General features: G+C 41.9%; 1 protein-coding gene across 1 annotated transcript; it reads right to left on the reverse strand.

The window, feature by feature from the left end:
• Window positions 1-1,886: 1,886 nt before the first annotated feature.
• ssr3 (signal sequence receptor, gamma) lies at window positions 1,887-4,088 on the reverse strand. The gene is made up of 5 exons (XM_085795306.1): window positions 3,872-4,088; window positions 3,263-3,389; window positions 2,972-3,070; window positions 2,628-2,759; window positions 1,887-2,205 (listed from the first exon to the last, which is right to left on the reverse strand). The coding sequence occupies exons 1-5, from the start codon at window positions 4,002-4,004 to the stop codon at window positions 2,139-2,141; spliced, it is 558 nt and encodes a 185-aa protein (XP_085651432.1). The 5' UTR covers window positions 4,005-4,088; the 3' UTR covers window positions 1,887-2,138.
• Between the last annotated feature and the right edge of the window lie 17,936 nt (window positions 4,089-22,024).

A 22,024-nucleotide genomic window follows, 5' to 3' on the forward strand; every position in this document is an offset into this window, starting at 1 on the left:
CCGTCCTTCTCCTCCCGTCTGAGTGTACGCTGTCACAGAGTTAACATCCGTCTCACGAGGTATATTTCACCAAACTATTTGTAAGCAGCAGAGGGTAATTTGTTTTTATTTTGCCTAGTGAGGTCAGATTGTGGAAGCTGTATTTTAAAAAAATGGCATTATTTAAGCAATAGGCTTCTGTTATGAGATACGAGTAATGAGCTTCTAGTATTGTCTAATGACTTAACCTTGAATCGTTATCTCTGCCCAGGTGGCTCAGCTCTCATGGTTCATGGTTGTGGCCTTTGTGCGTTGTTGTTCTTGTTCTTTTTCATCTGGAAAACAAGCCATCACACAAACGAGCAGACGTGTTGGCCAGGCTCCAGCTCAATCACCGTCTTGTCCTTGGTGCGCAGTTGTTGACTTTTAGGACAAACACCCTCCAGATTTTAATCAAAGCACATTTCAGTATATCAAAACTATACTACGTATGTGTGTGTTTTTTTTTGCCAAAAACGCTGTTACACATATTGGAACAAAACATCAAAGCAGCACTGGCCTGAAGGTTTTATGTAAAACAGATCTGGCCTTGGATGAGGAATTGGCTTCCAGCGAGTATTTGCTTTGGCTTGGTGATAAGTACAAATAAGGGCGACCTGACCAGCACTTAGTCATCACTGCAATGCAATCATATGGTGATATACCAACAGAAACATACATCCATATTTTGCCTTAAAGGACACATTATTCACATCTGTTTGACTCTACTTACCAATGTCAACATTTGGGTTTCGTTTCTCCACAATTAAATATTCAGTGGATAATTTGCATTTTGGATCAGCAGTGTTTTGTGTTTTGCAGCTTTTTGTTTCTTGCGCAAGTCAAGAAGTTGCCCATCAGTTTGAGTCAGTGACCATGTTGGACCGCGGCCTGTCAGTGTGTGTGGACATTTATCCACCTGACAGAGTGCCTTGACTTGAGTCTCAAAACAGGAAAAAACATTCAGGGATGTCTTTCATTATGAGTTGTTATGTGGTGTTTGGTCTACAAAAAAAATGAGTAGAGCAATATTCCTACAAATGTATGTATTATTAGACTGGGCAGTCTACTGTATATGTTAAATATTACTTCATTTGGACAGAGACTAATTAGCAAGACTAACAACTTTGTTGAGATAACACTTAGGAAATTGAAATTATTATTCCCTATAATTGCCATTCTTGTCCAATTAGTCCCAGCCTACAGCTTATTATAGTAGAATGACTTCATCCTTGTCTGGGACTTCATGTTTGCTGCTTCCCCACAACAGATACTTTACCAGCCTCACAGTCTCTTGCTCCACTAGAGACAAATTAAGACATAAATCTGTCAGTGTTGCCGCAGAGAAAAGCGTCCGGGAAATTGTTTGTTTCTTTTTAATTTCTCATTAGTTTCTGTTGCACAGGGAATGGGGTCAAAGGCCAAAATGGAACAAATGTAAAAGTCATAAATATAATTTATTCAGATAATATTCTTCAAGTCTTGCAGTGTCTTACTGTATATCCTTCATCCCAAGATCCTCAAATCAGTTTTGATTACAATGTGAACTTAATCTATTCTACAGATCAATGTTGTCCACATGGATGGAATGAACTTGAGTGACATTGGGTTTGTTTTTGATTTTTTTGTTGTTAAAAAGTGCAAACCATCAGTGTAATATTTCCTCCCCCGAGCAGTGGATTCTCTGTAAATAGTCTATCAAAGTGTGATTATAAATAAATGCATTGCCAATGGAAACATCAGTCTCTACTCGTTTGGTTGAAGCTGGTGGAGTTCAAGGGCATAATTCAAACAGATAATTAAACAGACATCATTACTTTGTATCTTATTTTGAAGCAGAGTGACACACATACACACACAGAGATAAGACAAGTATACCTGGTTGCTTTATTTGTTACAAAAACAGAAGACAGACCTGGAGAAACACCCTCCAGACATTTGATCATGAATTTCATGAAGTTGAAATGTGATAATCCAGCCCCCCTCCCCCTCCCCCTCCCTCCATAACCCCAAAAAAGTGAAAAACAATAAAGTGTATCCCTGTCTTTAACCCTTTCCTAGCCAATCACACCCTCATCCCTGCAGCAGCACCCCCCCCCCTCTTTTGTTTTGTTCTTCCTTTACTTGGAGCCGGTTGACAACAGAGCGATGAGTCCCGAGGAGGCACTGATGGACAGAATGTAGTTGCTGGGGAAAAGGTGAGTCAAGGTAAAAACAAACAGGAATCTAGAAATGACAACTCGTTCATCAGCATTGGGTTAGTAAAGAACAGAATGTGAGAAAACAGGCAGCAGCTGTTAGAAAAATACTATGTTCATGTCCACTCATGCAAATTTAAACAGGCACCAAATAGAGACAAGGACATAATGAGCATCTCAAAATCTGAGGACATGCATGCAGGTGCACACCCAGTCCATCAAAGTAAACATGAACAAACACCACTTATCATTTCTCCAGAACACCTTGCTTAGTTTAACAAACATTTTTGACTGTGTTTCCTCCACCGTTGTCAGATCTTGCTCACTATAGAAAGCACGGTGTGCTGGAGAAATGCCTTTTTAAGTCTGATAACCTCGTCAGCGCTGAGTGACACATGACTGAAAGGATACACAGTGGGGTTGAAGTTCTTCAGCAGGAAGAAGGAGGCGACGATGACGAGCACCAGGAACAGGGTGTTGTTGTAGAAGATGGAGAAGGTGGTGGCCTCGTAGTCTGCAACCTCGTTCTTCTTCCACAGGATCCTGAACGTAAGAGAGAAAAAAAGTCACGTCAGTCCATCAGCACTGGTGTTATCTAACTAGCTGATTATCAAACATCAACTACCATGAGCCATTAGAGGTTGTAAGGACTAATCAATAAACAGCTGTACTGTCAGAACCTCAGTTTCACATTTAAGCTGTACACTGTATGTCCAAAAACACAATGTACTTGGTTACAAAATAGTGCACGTTACCTCTCATCTTTCTCCTTGCGGGACATCTTGCGGTTGTCTGCCTCAGACAACTTCCTGGTTACCTCCTTGGAAACAGCATCCTCACGTTTCTGGGCAACTCTGGAGAAACGACAGAAAAAGAGCAGCTGTGAGTTTTTCTTTTTTTTTCAAGGCTGTAGTTTGTCAGCTGGTACTGAACAATATGACATACATACAGTTGGATATATATAGTAATTTATCAGTAATCCCTCAGTTGTTGTTCCAACTATTATTCTGGGAGTGGAGATCTGCAGTTTGTCTTTTCCAACTTACTTGTGCTTGAGAACAAACTTGACGTTCTTGTAGGCAAAAGCCACCAGGTAGGTGCTGACCAGAGTCATGACAGCGTACAGGACTGCGGACTGGACCAGGTCCATGTGCCAAATCCTCCAGAACAACCCTAGAAAAAAGAAAAAAAAAAGAGCCAATCACACAGTTGTATTTTTTACAACCCTCAATCAATATCTATCTAATCAATGAATGCAGTATGTCAAATTAGTTGTAAATCCATACAACCAATATCTACACATATATTGTGGATATAGTGGATGTTTAGGGATTGGTTGGTTTTGTACTTTAGACTCCAATGAGTAATTTACAACTAGTGAATAACTTTACTTGCAACATAACCACAACCCAAGCTACTGCTGTTAGCATAGCAAATGTTTCTTCACTACTATTAATATACTATTACTTTGCTCTATTATGTCTCCACGATACTACGCGATATTGAAATGAATTACAGCCACTATGAAAAACAAAACATTTCATTCATTTTCCTGTTTTCTCTGCTCCAGTGAATCAGTCTAGAGCTGAGCTAAGCTAAGACAGACAGTTAGCAGCAGCAGCAGCAGCAGCAGTGTCCAGTGTCCAACTACTCACAGATGGGGATGGCGGAGACGATGAGCGCGTTTCCATAAAACAGCGCGGTGGATTTGGCCGAGAGGTTCCTGCTGAAGTCCTGGAGGAGCAGGTCTTCCTCGGACTGCTGCTTGGTGCTGCCTTTGGGGGCCATGGTTGGTGTGCGAGCTGACCGGTCCGTGTGCTGCTCTGCTCTGGTGGGGGACAAGCGGACTGACACGTCGGTGGACGAGGAAAAAGAGAGACGCGTCAGCATAAACCCGGAAGTACACGACGCTCTACTTCTTCTTCAGGAGATTAAAAAAAATAAAAAATAAAAACAGCAGACGCCTCGGCTCATTGTGGCCCTCTACAGGATGACAGAGACACTGCAGCTGTAACTGCACTGGCGTTTTGATAACACAAAAAGAGGCACACTGCATGAGTTGCAGACTATTTTCCTTAGTTATATAAAGATACACAACCCAATTAGGCAAGGCAAGGCAATTTTATTTGTATAGCCCGTTTTTACAAACAGTTTGTCTCAAAGGGCTTTACATGGCATCATAACAGCATCCTCTGTCCTTAGACCCTCACATCGACTGAGGAAAAACTCCATAGAAAACCCTTTTAACAGGGAAAAATTGGAGAAACCTCAGGGTGAGCAACAGAGGAGGGATCCATCACCCAGGATGGACAGATGTGCATTATGTTGTTACAGACAATAAAATAGTTTATAACAGAGAATGTGGGAAACATGTTAACTAGGCTACTGTTAATTACTAATGTGATATAAAATTCCTGTAATTCAGCTTAATCTTTCTGAAATGTAGGATTAACATCCAATAAGTTATATGATATTTTCCTCATGACCCAAAAAATCTCAATACTGATTTGATGTTAAAATTCATGCCACTGTAATTATATATCTTAATGTTGCTAATATGTAGGATTAGCATCCAATTAGATATAAGATATTTTCCTACAGTACCAGACGCTGCAGCTATTTAATTATCATATAGCCTATAACTCCAGTATTATAAGTGTGGTAACAAGTTGGATCAATAAAACAATCAATCACACTCACACTCCAATTGGCTTTCATCTACAAATATCCAAATGTGGCAGCTTAATGTTTCTTGTATTTCCTAATTGTTCTTAGTTTAATTATCGTAGTTTTTAAATCACACTCCTTAGATTTATGCAGTTTATATGTCATGCCATTACATGCAAATTTAAACTGCATTAATCAAGTGAAATAAAAACAAAAAACTACTAGAACCAGCTGCTTAACATTTACAAAACAATAACCACTGTGAAGTGGTGGGAATGTCAATCAGAAGATACTAGAGAGACACGAAATGAGTAAAAAAATAGATGGCAAAGACAAAGACAGAACACAAAACAAAACCACTAAGAGTAGATGCAAAACAGCTCAATGTTTCTCAAAAAGCACAAAGCTACGTTAAAAAGAGGCATAAAACAAGTTTGACAACAAAAAGACACAAAATGAGTAGAAATAGACACCAAATGACCTCAAAGGGATGCAAAATAGCCACAGAAATGCTAAAATGAGTAGAAAGAGATACAAAATAGTACAAACACTGAAAGTTTATATGTCACTTAATGAGTTCAGTCTTTGTTTTAGTGTTTTATTTCAACTGAATAAAGCTGAAGAAAGAAATTACTGGAACAAATAGTCCCCAGAAAAACAGCTGACAGCAGGTTTTATAGGCAAATGAAAGAAAATGTGTTGTTCTATACAAACATCCACACAAGCAACAACTCCTATATAGGCTATCTGAACCTAACTTTTCTTTTTTATCTTTTAGATTATTAAACTGCTTATCACAACCTGCATCTGTCACTTTCAAATAAAGGTATGAAACGCTCAGCGCCCCACCACATCCTGTCCCATCACTGTCACATCACCAGATTCATTTGAAAATGCTCCAGACTTAAACACTTTGACAAAATAAAACCTTTTTTATGTTTGCACATGTGGCAGCTCGTCATCCACTGATTTTCTGCTTCTCATCTCACATCAAAGTCACATCAAATACTTTTCCCTTTTCATCTGTTTAATCATGCTATCATGAAACAGAAGTCTCAGAACCTGAAACAGAAAAAAAAAGTATTTGCCAGATGATCTGAGGATTAGTACTTGACACGTCTGCTATAGATCTAGTGCAGCTGAGTACAAAGTTCAAGTACCTGCAGAGTTCACATTTTGCCCACTAGAGGTCAATATCTACATGTCAAGACAATACACCACCTGACGTATTCAACTCCTCGGGGACTGGCAGTGAACGCAACAGTAGATCTGTAACCCTCTTACATCACCAGGATTACCAAGAATCAAGGAGAGTAAGATCATGGCCTCATAGCACTTATATTAGTTTGAGTACAAAAGAAAACAAAAAAACATTTAATTTATTTAGTGTTTTTAAGGGTCAATCTGACTGTTTAGTTAATTTTTAAACAGAGCAGCAGGAAATTTGGAAGAAAGAGGGAACAAGTGAACAAATATCTCCTTTCACAGCACATCAACATCAACACTTAGAACCTGAATTCTTGTGAGTAATTACAATTTAATAGCCTCCAGGCCCAGGGCCTTTTGCACGCTGTAGCCTACAACCTACTGCTTTAAGTTGTCACCAAGTTCACACAAAGATTCAAGATCCTAGTTAAAACTCTTCCTCTTTACACAAACCTCATCTCCATGCCACAGTCCATGAGTGTGACCCTGCAGCTGCAGATGCACAACCCGTAAGCATCCATTCTCTCTGCCTTATCTCGTCTCTGAGGCCTGACACAAGCCTGCGACTGGAGACGTTTTAGGAAAAAAACAGACAGATACTCGGCTGCTGCTGCTGCCACCGCCACCGCAGTGCTTAACTCCCAGCTGAGCTGTTCTCTTTCTTTGTGTTTGCAGCAGCATGTGCGTGTGACTCAGTGAGCGTTTATGTGAGTGAGTGTGAGTGTGTGCGTGTGTGTGTCAGAATGCAATGCAGACGGGCAGGTTTGCGTGATGTCCCTGTTTTAAATGGGGATAGAGCTTAGGGATTAACCGTGCACTTCAGGGGTGCAGGAAGGAGGAAAAGAGGAGGAGCAGGAGGGATGAGGTGATGCCAAAAGGCCTGCCAACACAATGCCAGGCGAGGATGCTGATCTCTCTCTCTCTCTCTCTCTCTCTCTCTCTCTCTCTCTCTCTCTCTCTCTCTCTCTCTCCGTCCCTCATGTGAATTGTACTGCCAGATTGTTTTGGCTTTGGTGACACCACCGACATAACCACAGGAGCAAACACACACATACTGACCAGCCACAGGCAACAGGGAACAAGACGGAGAACACACACACACACACACACACACACACACACACACACACACTGGACTCCCAGTGGCAAGTTTGTCTGGCAGTGCTGGTATGTTGTTCCTTACTCCGACTGTACCCCAAGGAGTATTTATGACAGATCGCCTATCATCATGACAAATTCTTTTTGAGCTATTTTTTTCTTACTTGCCTGCAGCTAAGCCCCACATCTCTTTCATCTGCATGGCACATCACTGTAACGCGTGTGCGTGCGTGTGTGTTGTAATGAAAGTGAGTAAAAATAGTGGTATTGTGCCATTGGCTTTCCAAGGCTATGAGATAAACACGAATCTTGAGCACATCCTTTTTTATTATTATCAGTATATAGTACAAAGTCACAGAATTGCTAAAAACAAAATTTATCCAATATCTTATGAAAGTCCCCTCCCACTGCAAAAACAATTCACTAATAGTGCGAGCTCTGACCGAGTGGGCATGTGGTCACACAACATCTTCTGTCCTCTGATGTTTAAAAGAGGAACAATATTTATTAATCTTTTATCACTGTGGCATGTGCTCTTAGGTTGCAGGGTGTAGAGTGGGAGTTTATAGGATTTTTTTATTGGTTTCTCAATTTCCTCTCTGAGACACTTCCAAGGAAAGGGAGTGATCCGCTCGGCTACACAGTTTTACTTTGCTAAGCACAGCTGAAAAGGAGCTGATGCTGGAGCGGCTATGAAATGTGTCATGATATAGGAAAATGACTTTGCCAGTGTTTCCTTCAAATGCGGCTTAACTCATAAAACATATTGTTTTCTAGTCAAACTGAATCAAATCAAATTGAATCTGTTTGTTGTACATTTGAGTCTGGTAAATTCATTGCATATTAAACAAGATTTGACTCAATGTGCTTTGCAGAGTTAGCTGTAAAAAGAAATGAAAGACTCAAATCTGAGAACAAAAAGATATGCACTTTCCAAATATATTTACAACTATGAAATCCACAGTTAAAGTTCGATTGGTAAAGTTTGGTCACGCCAGTAAAATTTTGTGGCAAATTCAGTTATACAGCCAGAGCCAAGGACATAAATGTCTAAATTGGGCCCCTCAGCCACAAGGACTCCAGCACCACCACTCACCAACCGACTCTTAACACAGACCATTTCAGATATAAGCTCTTGCCATTAGCTTTTTAGTGATACAGATGGAGTCTGTAACAACCATGTCCAAATCCAGCATCATATTTTCCTGAACTGCCTCGATCCATCTCCAACTATGCAGAAGGAGCCGTGTAAGTGCAACAGCCTCATTATTTTCTTATTGACTTTTGGCCTAACAATTCACTAATTGCAAGCATTAGTAATACCAGCATGTTGCTATTTAGCTTTATGAGGGTAGTGCAGATGTTTTTCTATTTAAGTTGAACGTGCTAACATTACATAAAGGTTAAGATAGCTTAAGTTAAGTCTGCTAAACTATTACCTCATGTTTAGCTATACTTGGTGTTCACCTTTTCTTTTTTGGCTAGAGATGTGTCCGTGGCCTCTCTACTTGTTTAATTTTCTTATTCTCTCTCTTTTTTCTGTCTTTTCTGTCTTTTGAGCTGTCACTGTTGGTAACTCTGCCTTTTGACTCAGCTTCCATCTTGTAGCCACATTGCAATAGTACAATGCAAAATAGGGTCTAAAATGGAGGAGTGTATTCTTGGTTACTGTGCTGTACCATTTTTTTAAAAATTATTATTATTTCACTGTCGGAGTGTACAGCTGCACGGAAAAGTTATCAGTCCAGAGTCAATTCTTTGTTGAGTTAAATGATCGACAAAAAAAAGAACAGGGCCGCAAACGGGACAGAGCCGAGGAAATGAAAATATGCTTAGTGAGTTGTTGTGACTGACTCACATATGTGGGCCATTTGCTCAACGATAGCAAGCATCACACATTATGTTACTCCACAAATATAAGTTTGGCTACTTTCTGGTGTCAGGGAGCTTTAATTGAAAGTTTAGAATAGTGGAATAGTTCATAGTTTTGATACAGTTTGTGAAAATCCCCTCAGGTTATGTAATATTATGTTAGCATACGTTCAGAATAGGTGAAATAATGGGTCTTCCCTGGCTGTCGCCTCTCAGACATCAGATTGCAAATGGCATCAAACAACACAAGAGTATCCTTGTATCAGAGGAGGAGAGGGATGAATGGATACGGAGGAGGTTGTTAAATGAAGGGATCAGAGGCTCGACTGACAGAAGCACCTGTGTGACGGCACTGCAGGCACCGTGCAAACTGTTTCAGGCTCTAGTGACGTCCCTTCTGTCATATCTCACTTTCATTAAGCTAAAGGAGGGGGGGGGGGTTGTGTTCGTCCTCCCAGCCCACACAAAATACACACTCTCTTTCACAAACATTTGCTCGAATGGTTGCGTGCGCCTCTCCACTCCCATCGCCTTCGTGTGATTTATGTCCCCCCCTTCGGCTAAAAGCCATGGAGGAGAATGTGATATGGAGGTGGAGGGTGGGGGGAGGAGGTGATGAGGGGTGGGGATCCCTCAGAGAGATGAAGGGAGGGAATGAAATATTTGTCTTTTCAAAGGATGCCAGACATGTGTTTACACTTTCTGCCCACTTTCACCATAAATAGTTTCCTCACCCTCTGGGTCGTGCGCTTGCATGTGAACCTGAATGCAAATATGTGACTCTGTGTGTGTTTGTGTGAGAAAGAGAGAGAGAGAGAGAGTGACACTAACGTGTAGAGACCCCAGAGAACAAAACTTAACTTTGATCTATTTTATCCACTATTACTGCTATACTGCACCGGAAAGTAGACGCAGATTCATTTAAACTGTATCTCCTACGCTGCAAATTACACATTACATACATTTATTTTCCTGGGCCCATCTCTAATTGCAAACAGTTTCCTGTTTTGTGCCCTGGTCGGGGTTTAGGCCAATTTCATGATGGGCCAACTTGTTTCAACTAACAGCATAATTAAATTTAAGTAATATTACATAATCTACACTTAAATTAGTAGCTTAATTTCTTGTGTGCGGAAATTTAGAGTGTGAGAAAGATTAAATCAGAAATATTTATTAAACATTCAGTGTATCTTCTAATTACTGTGCAGTAACAAGTCTGATATCAAGTAATTTCACATTAAAAAAACAACATTTTTTCCTACTTATTTCAAACCTTAGTTGACTTATTTCTAGACTGAGCCAAGTAAAATTATCTTGCTGCAAGGACAGATAATTTCACTCGTTTTAAGGCAGTCATTTTCCCTTTTTCTTCTTCTATTATAGCTCATGTTTCTGCGGTGTATGTGCGTAGATTTTTTCTTTTTCAGTGTGTATATGTTCCTTGCCTGATGATGGGGGCGATGATGTGCTTTACGTAAGTCGTACTGTGAGTGTGGAGGTGTAGCTGTGGCGGTCAGATAGACATTATTTATCAGGTCAGCCAGACCCAGCACACTGCAGTTCATAATTATCCAGACTGCGATGACACAGGCTCAGCTTCCCCTGGCAGAGTTATGGTGACCCCACAGGCAGAGCTCAGTCCCAAAAACAAATGCTCACGTGGTCCCATTCCTTCACTGCAGCAAACCCCAGATTTCACAGTGTACTCCCAGAGAATAAGATTGTATGACTGCGTTTCAATGTGGGGCTGCTGCAGACGGAGGCTCAACCATGGACCGGTCACATTCAGAATAGATTAGGCGGGAACTTATTTATAACGAATTGGATGACGAGGACACTGTGCATAGAAGATTGTGTGTGTGTGTGTGTGTGTGTGTGTGTGTGTGTGTGTGTGAGGGTTTAGCCAATGTGCGGAGACATGAAGGCTAACCTGCTGCCAACTTGGCTTGTCTTAGAAGCCGAGAGAGAGCAGAAGATGTTGACATTTTGGCAGTGGAGAGAAGCTGCTGTTCCATCTGCATCTGAAAGGTCACCGCAGTGGTTTTTTTGGAGCACAGCGTGTACGTGCAAGTGTGTGTGTGTGTGTGTGTGTGTCCTTGTGCCTGCCAAAAGCAATGTGTTTAATGTGTGTGTCTTTCTCATCAATTCTGTGTGAAAAGAGCAGAGAAGAGCTATAAACAAAGATGCTGGGAGTGTTGGGCATAGCACAAACAGAATAGTAGGAATCCACCCCCCGCCTCTCTCTCTTACACACACACACACACACACACACACACACACACACACACACACACACACACACACACACACACACAACCCACACACGTGCATTTGTACACACACATTCTTGCTTTGAAGATTTTATAGGAACTATGGTAGGTACAGGCTAAAGGCAAGCTAGACGTTTTTGGTGAAACAGCAGCACTAAACGAACATGCTGGTATTTTGGAAAATTCTCTTACAGGTTGTCAGAAGACTAAGATCGGTTTTATCTTCGTGTTTCTAATACAGGGACAGCTTTACTATAAACACAGATGTTTCCAGGGAAGAAGCTTTGAAAAAAAGAAAAAGGGGTGTCTTCCCTGCCTCTTGTGGCAGAAAATGATGTAGCAGTGGAAAGTCAAATGACGAGCTGAAATATGCTTAAATGTATAGAGTAGAGGTGACTTTTTCAGGTCATATGTATATAATTTAATCCAGTATTATATACACTGTTGCCCATAAAGTTGGACTAATTTTGTTTAACCCTGAATACACACTTTGCAAAGGTTAATTGTGGTCTGATTTTCACAGTGTTTGGAAGATATAAACTTCATCAAACAAGAATAAATCACATTCCCAGAAAAACTGTCTCTTTGCACTTGGAGGCTGAAATGGAGACATTTGTGCTGGCCATGAATAACAAACACAGTTGTGAGGGCAACTGGTGGTGAGATGTATCACATGACAGGAAGGGTTACAGACCACATAAGCACAAACGTGCTGTAAAGATGTGCTGGGAACGCTCAGTTTAGAAATGGCGTATTTCAACTGTCACCCCTGAGAAACTTTTTCATCTGTGCCAGAGGAGGTTGATGAGAAAGTCTGGCAGTCGATCCACTGCTGTGAAAGCAGCTGTGAGGAGATGGGGCCAAAATATGTTGAGTGCCTGTCATGGCGGCGACCTACGTCTGCCCCGGTGTCCGGTCAAATGAGTGGGCTCCTCCACGGCCTGGTGCTCGAGAGCTGAGCTTCAGGGTCAGAATGAACAACCAGATTCCTTCTTGGTCATTTAATTGCACACAAACGTATTTCCACAGAGTCAGAGATGATACATATATACATCACAAATTGTGTCAGCATGTTTTATAGATTTAGAGAGGTATGTGTGGAGTATGAATAGCTGGTCTGTATACACTTGGTGTCAGAGCTGAGTTTGCATTCTTGGCGTTACATCGAGCTCTTTCAAGCTGGGTGTCAGATGTGCTGTTGGTAATCTTCATATGAGGGATATAAAGACGCCTGAAACGTCTTGAAAGCGTCCAGTTTAGTAACATTACAGTGGCATCTTTGCTGTTTGCAGATGATAATGTCCTTTACACTTAAGCATCGGTGAAAAAAACACATCATTTCCATTTGGTCCTAATCAGCTGGAGAGTGAGGACGTTCACCAGCATGAAGCAACGGTGATGAAAGATGCAGCAAGAGTGCGGGGTGGTTTCATGCCGAGCATACCTCCACAGAATAAACATTTTAGTGTATTAAGTGTCAACTGAGGAGTTGGATGCGGTGGGATTGTTTGATTGTGTGTGTGCGCACAGCTGCACGGCTGCATTCATCCTGCACATGTGTATATACTGTACAAACACATGCTTCTGTTAGCATCCGGGGTGTGTTTGTGCGATGTGTTTGGATGTGTATAGAAACGCCATATGGGGAGCATGAGTGATCAGATGGTGCGTTTGAAGAACATGTGTGAGATAACAGGAATTCCTCTTAGATACACTGCATATCTGACCTAGTCCATATAAAAAACTTGGATCAAAGCTGCGGGGCTGCAGCAGCAGACTGTCTGTCTGGTTCTGCTACAGATATCACCAAATTTAGATTTTAGAGGTCATCTATTTCCACAAAGAAAATGTTTGAAGTTCCAGTTACCATTTTAATTACTGTTTGTCTTGTTAAGATGTTAAGATCCTGTTAATCTGGTTCAGCAAATGATTGGTTTTATATTGGAAAATTTTAAAGTACAGCTTTTGATTACAAGGGTGTGGGAGCCTGTGACTTTGTTTTATTTTTGAAATCAATGTGAAAAAACACGTCAAGCAACAGACCGAAAAGTGTCTTTGTCACTTTTCCTGAGCAGTGCTATTTCATGCTGATGGAGGTAAAAGATGTGTTTCTGGAGAATACGTGTCACCCTCCCAACAGCGCATTCATTGTTTCTTGGTGCAATCGACCATGTGTCTTCACAACAGAAATCCCTCTCACATGCGCTCTGAGACTGGATAAAAATGATGTCAGATTTAGAGAGCAGGGGTTCACACCATAGTTCAACATTTTGAATCAATCAATAAAACATAAATAATCACATTAAGTCATCATGTTGCAACAGTAGACAATGCAAAGGCAACAGTTAGACAACTGGTAGGGTTTTCCTTTTGATCAGAAAAGCTGAATAAGAATATTATGATAATTTACAACACATAAGGAATTACTCTTTATTATGCGTAATAACACAGGAACAGTCTATTTGTCCAAACAAGAGAAGTTAGATGAAATTATTGATCGTTTTTATCTATCTGGACATCTTTATCATGCTCTTTTAACACTGATGAAGGCGGCTCCAGAACTCCTGGAGGTCCTAACATATTTTGCCTGCTCACCTGCCCTAAGGGATTTGATCCTGGGGAGAAATTTCAGTTTGTGAATATATTATAGGTTCAGCAAATGTTGAAAGTTACTGCACCATAAATTAGGTTCTCTTTTAAAATGTGATGTTCATAATTTGGAAGAAATAAAAAGAGGCATTGCACATCTTACCATCTTAAACTGGTTATGACTCACGGTCAGCTGTGCTATTTAAAATAGATTATGTCACTGGATGGAATAAAGTTAATTGAGAAATAATGACTTTAAGATTTCAAGAAGTATATTTGGTTAATGAAAATAAACCAATTTAAGAATGAAATGGTTCTTTTTCCTTTTAAAGTTTCCTGTTGTTTTATTTTTACTTCTTTACTTCTGTTCCCGTCAGTGAATCAAGATTAAATTCATTCTCTCCGCATGACATCCTGGTCCTGCGACAGGCCTGCCATGCTGCTGTTTTCATGCGTATTTGTGAGTTTTGCATGTTAGACACCAACCTATAGCAGCTCAAGCGTGTGTCAAGACGGCATTGTGTGCCAAGGGAGCTGATGGCATGGTAATAAAAAACAGATTTGCATGATATTCTGCACATGTGCATGTAAGACTGTGAATATGGAAGTACTTTGTTTGCTGGTGTGCGTGCCACTTTGATCATATGTTCAAGGTGCATGTGTGAATCGGAGTTAATGTCCAATTCCCTGCAAGAGGTTGACATATTTGCATGAGAGAGTGTGGATGTGTGTCTGTGTGTGCGACTGGGGCCAAGGTCTTATGAGTGCTGTGTGCGTTTGCATGTGAGTGTGTAGCAACAGGGGAGTGAACATGTTAGTGAATCAGATGCTAAATGAGGAGAGGACGTGGCGGGCAGGAAGTGTGTGAGTGCTCATGTGTGTTTACATGTGTTAATCGCTGTCCTAATGAATTGTGAAAGCCCTCCAAGTCACCTCTGCCCTGCCCCCCCATCCTGCCCCCACTCCGTGCTGGACCCAATCGTGTCTGCCTCCCTCTCCCTGCGTCTCTCTCTCACACACACATGTACTCAGGTCTATTCTCTCTTATTCCCCCCTTTCACAGACAAGCATGCACATGCTCGTGTTAACACGGAAGCGTTAGCGTGGAAAGAGGTGGGTCACAGCCCCTCTCTGACTTCACTATCCTGTGCAGCAAGGCTCTCCCTGGGCATGTTGATAGTACAGCTGGCAGTCCGGGAGCCTCCAGACACACACACACACACACACATGCATGCATGCAGACAGAGGCACGCTAGGCAGTAGGTCATGAAGCCACTGGCGTGAAGGATAGACGGGTCTGACACCAGAAAAGCAGACAGGCTCGCTGACATGCACTGGGGAGCATTACCAGGATAACAATGGCGTGTTTCACCATGACTGCATGTGAGGATGTGTGTGCGTGTCTGATTGTGTGTGTGTGTGTGTGTGTGTGTGTGTGTGTGTGTCTGATTGTGTGTGTGTGTGTGTGTGTGTGTGTATTGGTTTAGGCCATATTGTATGTGTGAAAGTGAAAAAAAAGGAAAAACAAACACAGACAGAGCATAAAGAAGAGTCTTGCTGGTGCTGTGTAGGAAAATATGAATTCAACACTTTTCTCTTTATTTCTGAAACCCTTAGACAATAATCGTCCAACCTGTCAAGCTTTGGATTATTCCACATGCTGAAACAACTTAGGTGGGAATGCGTACTTGGCATTTTCTGTTTTCTTTCTTTTTTTCTTGTTTTTTTGTTTTTTTTGTTCAAATCTATCCAAAACCAAAGACAAGAGCAAAAGTGTGAAGAAGGGATGAAACAGTATGTTTATCTGTTCTAACTTAAGCTGCAAAGCATGTGTGGGAAACTAGATTACTACCTACAGCAGTAACCATGTGTGGCTTTGAAGACCAAGGAGGAGCATTTAACTCAACGTTGTTTTGTTGGGAAAAATCCCCATTCACAAATGGTACATTCGATTAAATTTACCAAACGCAGTGTTGAATCCATGTCTTGTTATGCTAAAGGTTATGTAAAGTTTCCTTCATTGAGTCAGAGCATTAACAAGACTGAAATGAGGTCACCAGCCAGAAATAAGTGTGTGGTTTCGTGCACCTCTATCTGAAATTAAGGACACTCTGTTTTGAAAACCACTATAAATTATGATTTTATCCGAAGCCGTTATCAGTGGAAAGCTTGGCAGCCATAGCAACGGTTACTAAAGGGTGCGGCTCAAAAAACTATGAGACCTTTCTCACAAGCCGCTTTTGAGGAAATCATTGACAAAAGATTATATTCAATAAAGATATCTTTATAAGCAGGTTGTAAGGTTTATAATGTAAGGGTGTAAATAAGTACAAAAGCTCAGTTTCACATCTGTCGCCACCTTTAAAGGGATAGTTCAACATTTTGGCAAATTGGCCCATTGCCATAATCGCTATAGTCATAGCAGTAGGTTCGTTACCTTTAATTGTCGGTGTAAGCTATTTTTAGAACGGAGGAGCGGAGCGGCAGGCTGCTCAGGGCTATGCTATGGAGGCTAAGGGAATTTCTTGGTTTTCCTCATCAAACTCATCAAATACACAATCCAACAACTCCAAAAGGCTGTCGTGGACAAGTTGTGAGCTGCACAATCACCACGCTATGAGATAATAACGGAACGTTACGAGACGGAGCTGTTTTAGAGGTAAATTCATGCAAAACCGCTGATGCGTGTTGCGTTCAGGGACAGTTTTTCAGCAAGCAGACTCTGTATTTACCCTGTATTTACCTCGAAAACGGCTCCGTTTCGTAACAATCCATTATTATCTCATAGCGTGGTGAATGTGCAGGTCACAACTTGTCCACGAAAGCGTTTTGGAGTTTTTGGATTTTGTATTTGATGAGTTTGATGTAGCCTGGCTCTCGCCAGACCCTTATAGTTCCGCAAAGCTCCACCAGAGGCGCTACGCTCAGCTTCACACAAGGGTCTGGACTCGAGGCCAATGCAAACTTCTTCCCCGGAGCAAAAAATAATGAACCAATCAGGATCGCCGGGCGGGACTTTCTGAGGTGTGACGTAGCGCTGAAGCGACTGTTTGAGTCAAACAACAATGGCGGCTCGCAGTGAGTGGCTGAAGTAGCACGTCATTCAAGATAACGGACAAGTGGTTTATCCAATCACATACAAGATTTTTTTTACAAGGCCCCGCCTTCTGAAATGAATCGCCTATGGAGCAGTCCCAGACCCTTGTGTGGAGCTCAGCGTAGCTTTGCGGAACTACAAGGGTCTGGCGAGAGCCAGGCTAAGTTTGATGAGGGAAACCAAGAAATTCCTTTAGCCTCCATAGCATAGCTCTGAGCAGCCTGCCGCTCCGCTCCTCCGTTCTAAAAATAGCTTACACCGACAAATAAAGGTAACGAACCTACTGCTATGACTATAGCGATTATGGCAATGGGCCAATTTGCCAAAATGTTGAACTATCCCTTTAAGTCACAACTACAAACCAGCTAGTGTTTTCACAATAATGTAGGCCTAAGTACCATTACATTACATGTGTTTCTATTTATATTGCAGAGCATTGATGTATGTTGCCTTATCTTTTATGTATCTCCATTGTTAAGTGTCAGGTGCATATAAATTATCTAGATTTTAATGAATTCACTAAAAGTAGTTGTGGAGTTAGTGGGCTATTACTGTAGTATTAGTGTCAGTATTTTAAGAACTGAAGTTGTCACCACTTAAAGGACAATTCCGGGCAAATTCAACCTGGAGCTATAGTTTCCTAATATTTTAGGTCTAAAAGAAAGAATTCTGAAGTTTTTCTTTTTAATTGCTCCTGTTTTGCAGTAGTTGTGTCTGTCCCGGCATCGTCACAGCAGTGTATGGGAGTGGACTGATCTTACACTGTTTAGGCTATTTACACCCCACAAAACACTTTTTTTCCCCACAGACAGCGTCAGATGGCTATTCAAACATACACCAAGGGGTTTGTTTACTTCAAGAAAGCCAACATGTTTGTAAACGGAGATGTAATACAAAGTCTTGCGCAAGAGTCAAATGACGCGCTCAGTATGTTCACAGGCAGAATAAACAGACGTACTCTTACTGCTACGAAGACGTTGTGGCTCTGAGTTGATATTCCTTTGTTGATAAAACAAACAGGAGTGCTTCAGACGACCTGTAAACATAGTTAGTCGTCAACTTGACTCTCACGCGAGACTTTGCGAAGACTTTGTATTACCGCTCTGTTTACACACATGTTCACTTGCTTTAAGTAAACAAACCCCTTGGTGTATGTTTGAATAGCAATCTGATGCTGTCTGTGGTATAAAATTGCAGTTTTGAGGGATGAAAACCGCCTAAACAGCGTAAGATCTGTCCGCTCCCATTCATTGCTGCCGTGGCGATGCAGGGACAGACACAACTACTGCAAAACAGGAGCAATTAAAAAGAAAATCTTCAGAATTCCTTCTTTTAGACCTAACATATTAGGAAACAACAGCCCCAGGTTGAATTTGCCTGGAATTATCCTTTAAACTGCATCTTTATTTTGTGGTAGCTGGTCAGTTAATGTGAATACAGTGTGTGGGTGTGCCTACCATGAAAAATAGCCTTTTATGGAGGGATTATTTTTGGTGTTTTAAGAGATGAAGGCAAAAGGTAAGACTGATCAAGTAAGTGAAGAAAACAGGACAGTAAAGACAGAAAAATAGAGTAATCCGCCCTTTATACCTCATGCGCTGTACTCATAAATCGATCAGGATGAGTTTCCTGGCATTATCCTGAATGTTCCCCCCAGACGCTCTGGGATGTTCCCAGCGCTTGTCTGACTGACAGCTGGGCTGGTGGTGAGCTCAGGGGGCCAGGGGCCGGGGGCCGGCGCTGCGAGTGTACGTGTGGAAGATGTGTGTGGGAGGGCGGGCGGGGTGGGATAAACCTTTTCGTTCTTGAGACAGCTCAAAACTTTTTACACATGGTGGCTTTATCTCCCACACGTAGGCAGCACAGACACTGGTGTGTGTGCACTGGCTCATGTACACACCACACACACACAGAGCACATGCAGCTGTGTTCCAGATGGGTTACCACTGCTCCTCTTGTGAATCATACAATCTCTATGACTTAACTGTTGCACAAAGCCGGTAGCAAGCAGCACATTTTCCATATTACCACCTCCTCCCCACTGCTGCATCAACTCCCACCCCTGTCTGTATTTTAGTTTCCTTCTGCACGTTCACTCCCCTCTATCTGCCTGGCTGTTTGACACCGCCAACCCCCCACTGGCCGACTCCATACTGTCTTCTCTGGTTTACATTATAGTCTCCTTTGTGGTTTATTCTATCTCACTATGTGTGTATGTGTGTGTGTGTGTGTGTGTGTGTGTGTGTAATTGTTTCTCTCTTTCCAGTCGTGTGTCTTCTTTTTGAAAAATGTATTTTACCTCCTTTCAGAGGAATAGTTCAGTATTTTGTTGGCGGGTTTGATGAAAGGATGGATATACATAAAGTTAGTGTAATAACTCATCTATCAGACGATGTAGCCCAAACTTTGTGCAAAATTCTATTTTCGAGTATCCGGGATGAAAGTGTGGTATTTTTTTTTCGCATTGGATACTGCAGGCGCACGGATTATGCGTCACCCTGCTCACGATTCATCAGCCACTGATATTGGATCCGTCATCCGTCAATCAAACGTCTGAGAGACACACATACACACACCGAGCTCGGTCTCACCCCACACATTGAATATCCCGCCTGCTCGATAACGACCAATCAAATTTGTTTTCCTTACTCCGGTAAACTCGTGGAAACTCGGCGCGACAAACAGGACAAACAGCCATTTCTTAAAACCTTTAACATTGCAATTTGTGGTTAGCTAAATTACAAAAAGTCATGCATCTCTTAACTGAACTGAACTCAGTGTCACCTGCTCTTGGCTCCAGCTTCATAACATTTTCTCTTCTAGCTAGTAGGCTATAACCAGTTAGAGATATTTTAGGCCCAATTTTGGACCTGATTTGAAGGTGAGGTTCAATTTGAAGCTTATCGCAGAAATGATTATTCATCCAAACCAACCTCAAATATGTTGTGTCAATATGATTACTTTATTTCTCCCTATTGAGTTGCAGCCTCCCTAATCTGGAGTCGTAAATATCGAACATGTTTGATCCAACTACTCCTTTAGTTGACGTGTGTGTGTGTGTGTGTGTGTGTGTGTGTGTGTGTGTGTGTGTGTGTGTGTGTGTGTGTGTGTGTGTGTGAGAGAGAGAGAGAGGAAGAGAGAGCAAGAGGTTGAGTTGTGGTTCCTCCACATATGCATCTGTTCTCACACTATGAAACAATCCAACTGGCCCAGATTAGCACAGTGTATAATTTTTGGGAAGACTGAATAGCCTCATACCCACATGTTTAGACTACAGAGCACAGAGCGGTGTGTGTGCCTGTGTGTATGTGAGCGGGAGACATTTCTGAATGTTGATCCTTACTTAACAGGAACTGAGTCACTCAATTCTTCTCTCTCTTTTTTTTCTTCTTCAACACAATCTTATCCCTCTGTGTCCCTCCCAAGCAGTGGGTGTACGGATGCAACAGGCCAGGAGGTGGAGCTAAAGTCTGTCTAGTGTCTCTATTAGGGGGGAGGGGGTGTGGGGGTGAATAAGTCCAGGGATAATTATTACAGTAATGAAATGAATGTGATAGCTGGTGGCTCCCTGTGAAGAGGCTGTCTCTTGTTTTCAAGAGGAGGTCATAGATCGGGGCACAGATACAGAACAACACCTCTAGAGCTGGTGGGGATGCAGAAGTTTGCTCAAGGACACTTCAGCAGGGAGTGTATTTATTCTCAGAAGGTCATGAACTGTGGACGGAGTATGAGTTATTGTTCATCACATCACACCACCCTGCTGCTGCCCACGACTCCTTCTCCCTCTCCTCTCCTCTCCTCTCCTCTCCTCTCCTCTCCTCTCCTCTCCTCTCCTCTCCTCTCCTCTCCTCCCTTCTCCTCCTACAACTCTGCCCTCTTTGCCAGGAAGTGAGGTGATTGACTTCACTGCAACCCTGTCGCAACACAAAGGCAAGTACTGCACACATGCTTCCTGTGGAGAACGTACAGAGGATAAAGTTCAACCTCTGGGTCAGCTGTCCTACAACTCACACTCACACACACTCACACACTCACACACACACACTCACACTGATACACCATGTCATGTGCATCCACACACACCCTGTAAGAAGACAAGACAACACAAAAGCACAAACCATCTGCTTTTACCTCTATTACAACATAGTTTATCTCTGACACTTTGCATTGCATAACTGCTGCAGTTGCCATGTGTGCCCACAACAATGTACAGAAAAGTGTGTGTGAGAGTGCGTGCGTGTGTGTGTGTGTATGCGTATGTGTTTGGTTGTCAGTATCCTATGGTGCACTCACGGAGGACAGAGGGGAAGCAATAAATGAGTACTCCGTCCTGGCAACAAGCTGTTTTCCTGTCAACATTGCTGTATCTGTGCATGTGGTGTGTGTGTGTGTGTGTGTATGTCTGTGTGTGCATGGCCAAACTGTTTTTCCAGTCAGGAAACGGAGGAGTGTCATTCTTTCTATCATCCTTCACCAGCACTCCTTCGGTCGATATAGCTGAGATCTCAACACGAGCCCTCGAACTCTCTTTCCCATTGTTATTTCTGTTTCTCTGTCTGTTCCTCTGATGTCTTTGTGTACTTGTCATTTGGAGTGATGGATGGTCAGCGAGGGAGGAGGACGAGGAAACATAATATGACAGGATAAGTAGAAGAAAAGGAGTATCACAGATCAGACAGAGGGACGAGGATAACAGGCAAAGAGAGAGGTTGAAAACAGGGAAAAGACAGAGTGGAGGAAAAACAGACAGATGTGGAGAGGAAGACAATGTGGAGGCTTTTGAGACTTCTCTTTGTGACGGTCAGTGAGTGGGAGACAGAGAGAGAGAGAGAGGGAGAGATGTTCTCTATTAGAGGTCAAAGAAGCAAGAAATTACATTTTGTGCAAATACAACAAGCCAGTGACCAAACCGCTACTTTAATCTTCTGGTTTAGAAATGAAATTAAAGTTTCAAGCCTCACTAATGGACTCGACAGAAATATAAAAGTTAAGTGACAGTATTTGGCTGT

The sequence above is a fragment of the Trachurus japonicus genome, chromosome 13, assembly GCF_045865225.1.
Source record: "Trachurus japonicus isolate A0001 chromosome 13, Traja_1.0".
Taxonomy (NCBI): domain Eukaryota; kingdom Metazoa; phylum Chordata; class Actinopteri; order Carangiformes; family Carangidae; genus Trachurus; species Trachurus japonicus.

Excerpts from the sequence above, each read along its gene's own strand:
- ssr3 (XM_085795306.1), bottom strand. The coding sequence starts at position 4,004 with ATGGCCCCCAAAGGCAGCACCAAGCAGCAGTCCGAGGAAGACCTGCTC. Across the intron at positions 3,390-3,871 it reads CGTCTCCGCCATCCCCATCT|GGTTGTTCTGGAGGATTTGG; the intron begins GTGAGTAGTTGG and ends TCTTTTTTCTAG. Across the intron at positions 2,760-2,971 it reads CGCAAGGAGAAAGATGAGAG|GATCCTGTGGAAGAAGAACG; the intron begins GTAACGTGCACT and ends TCTTACGTTCAG.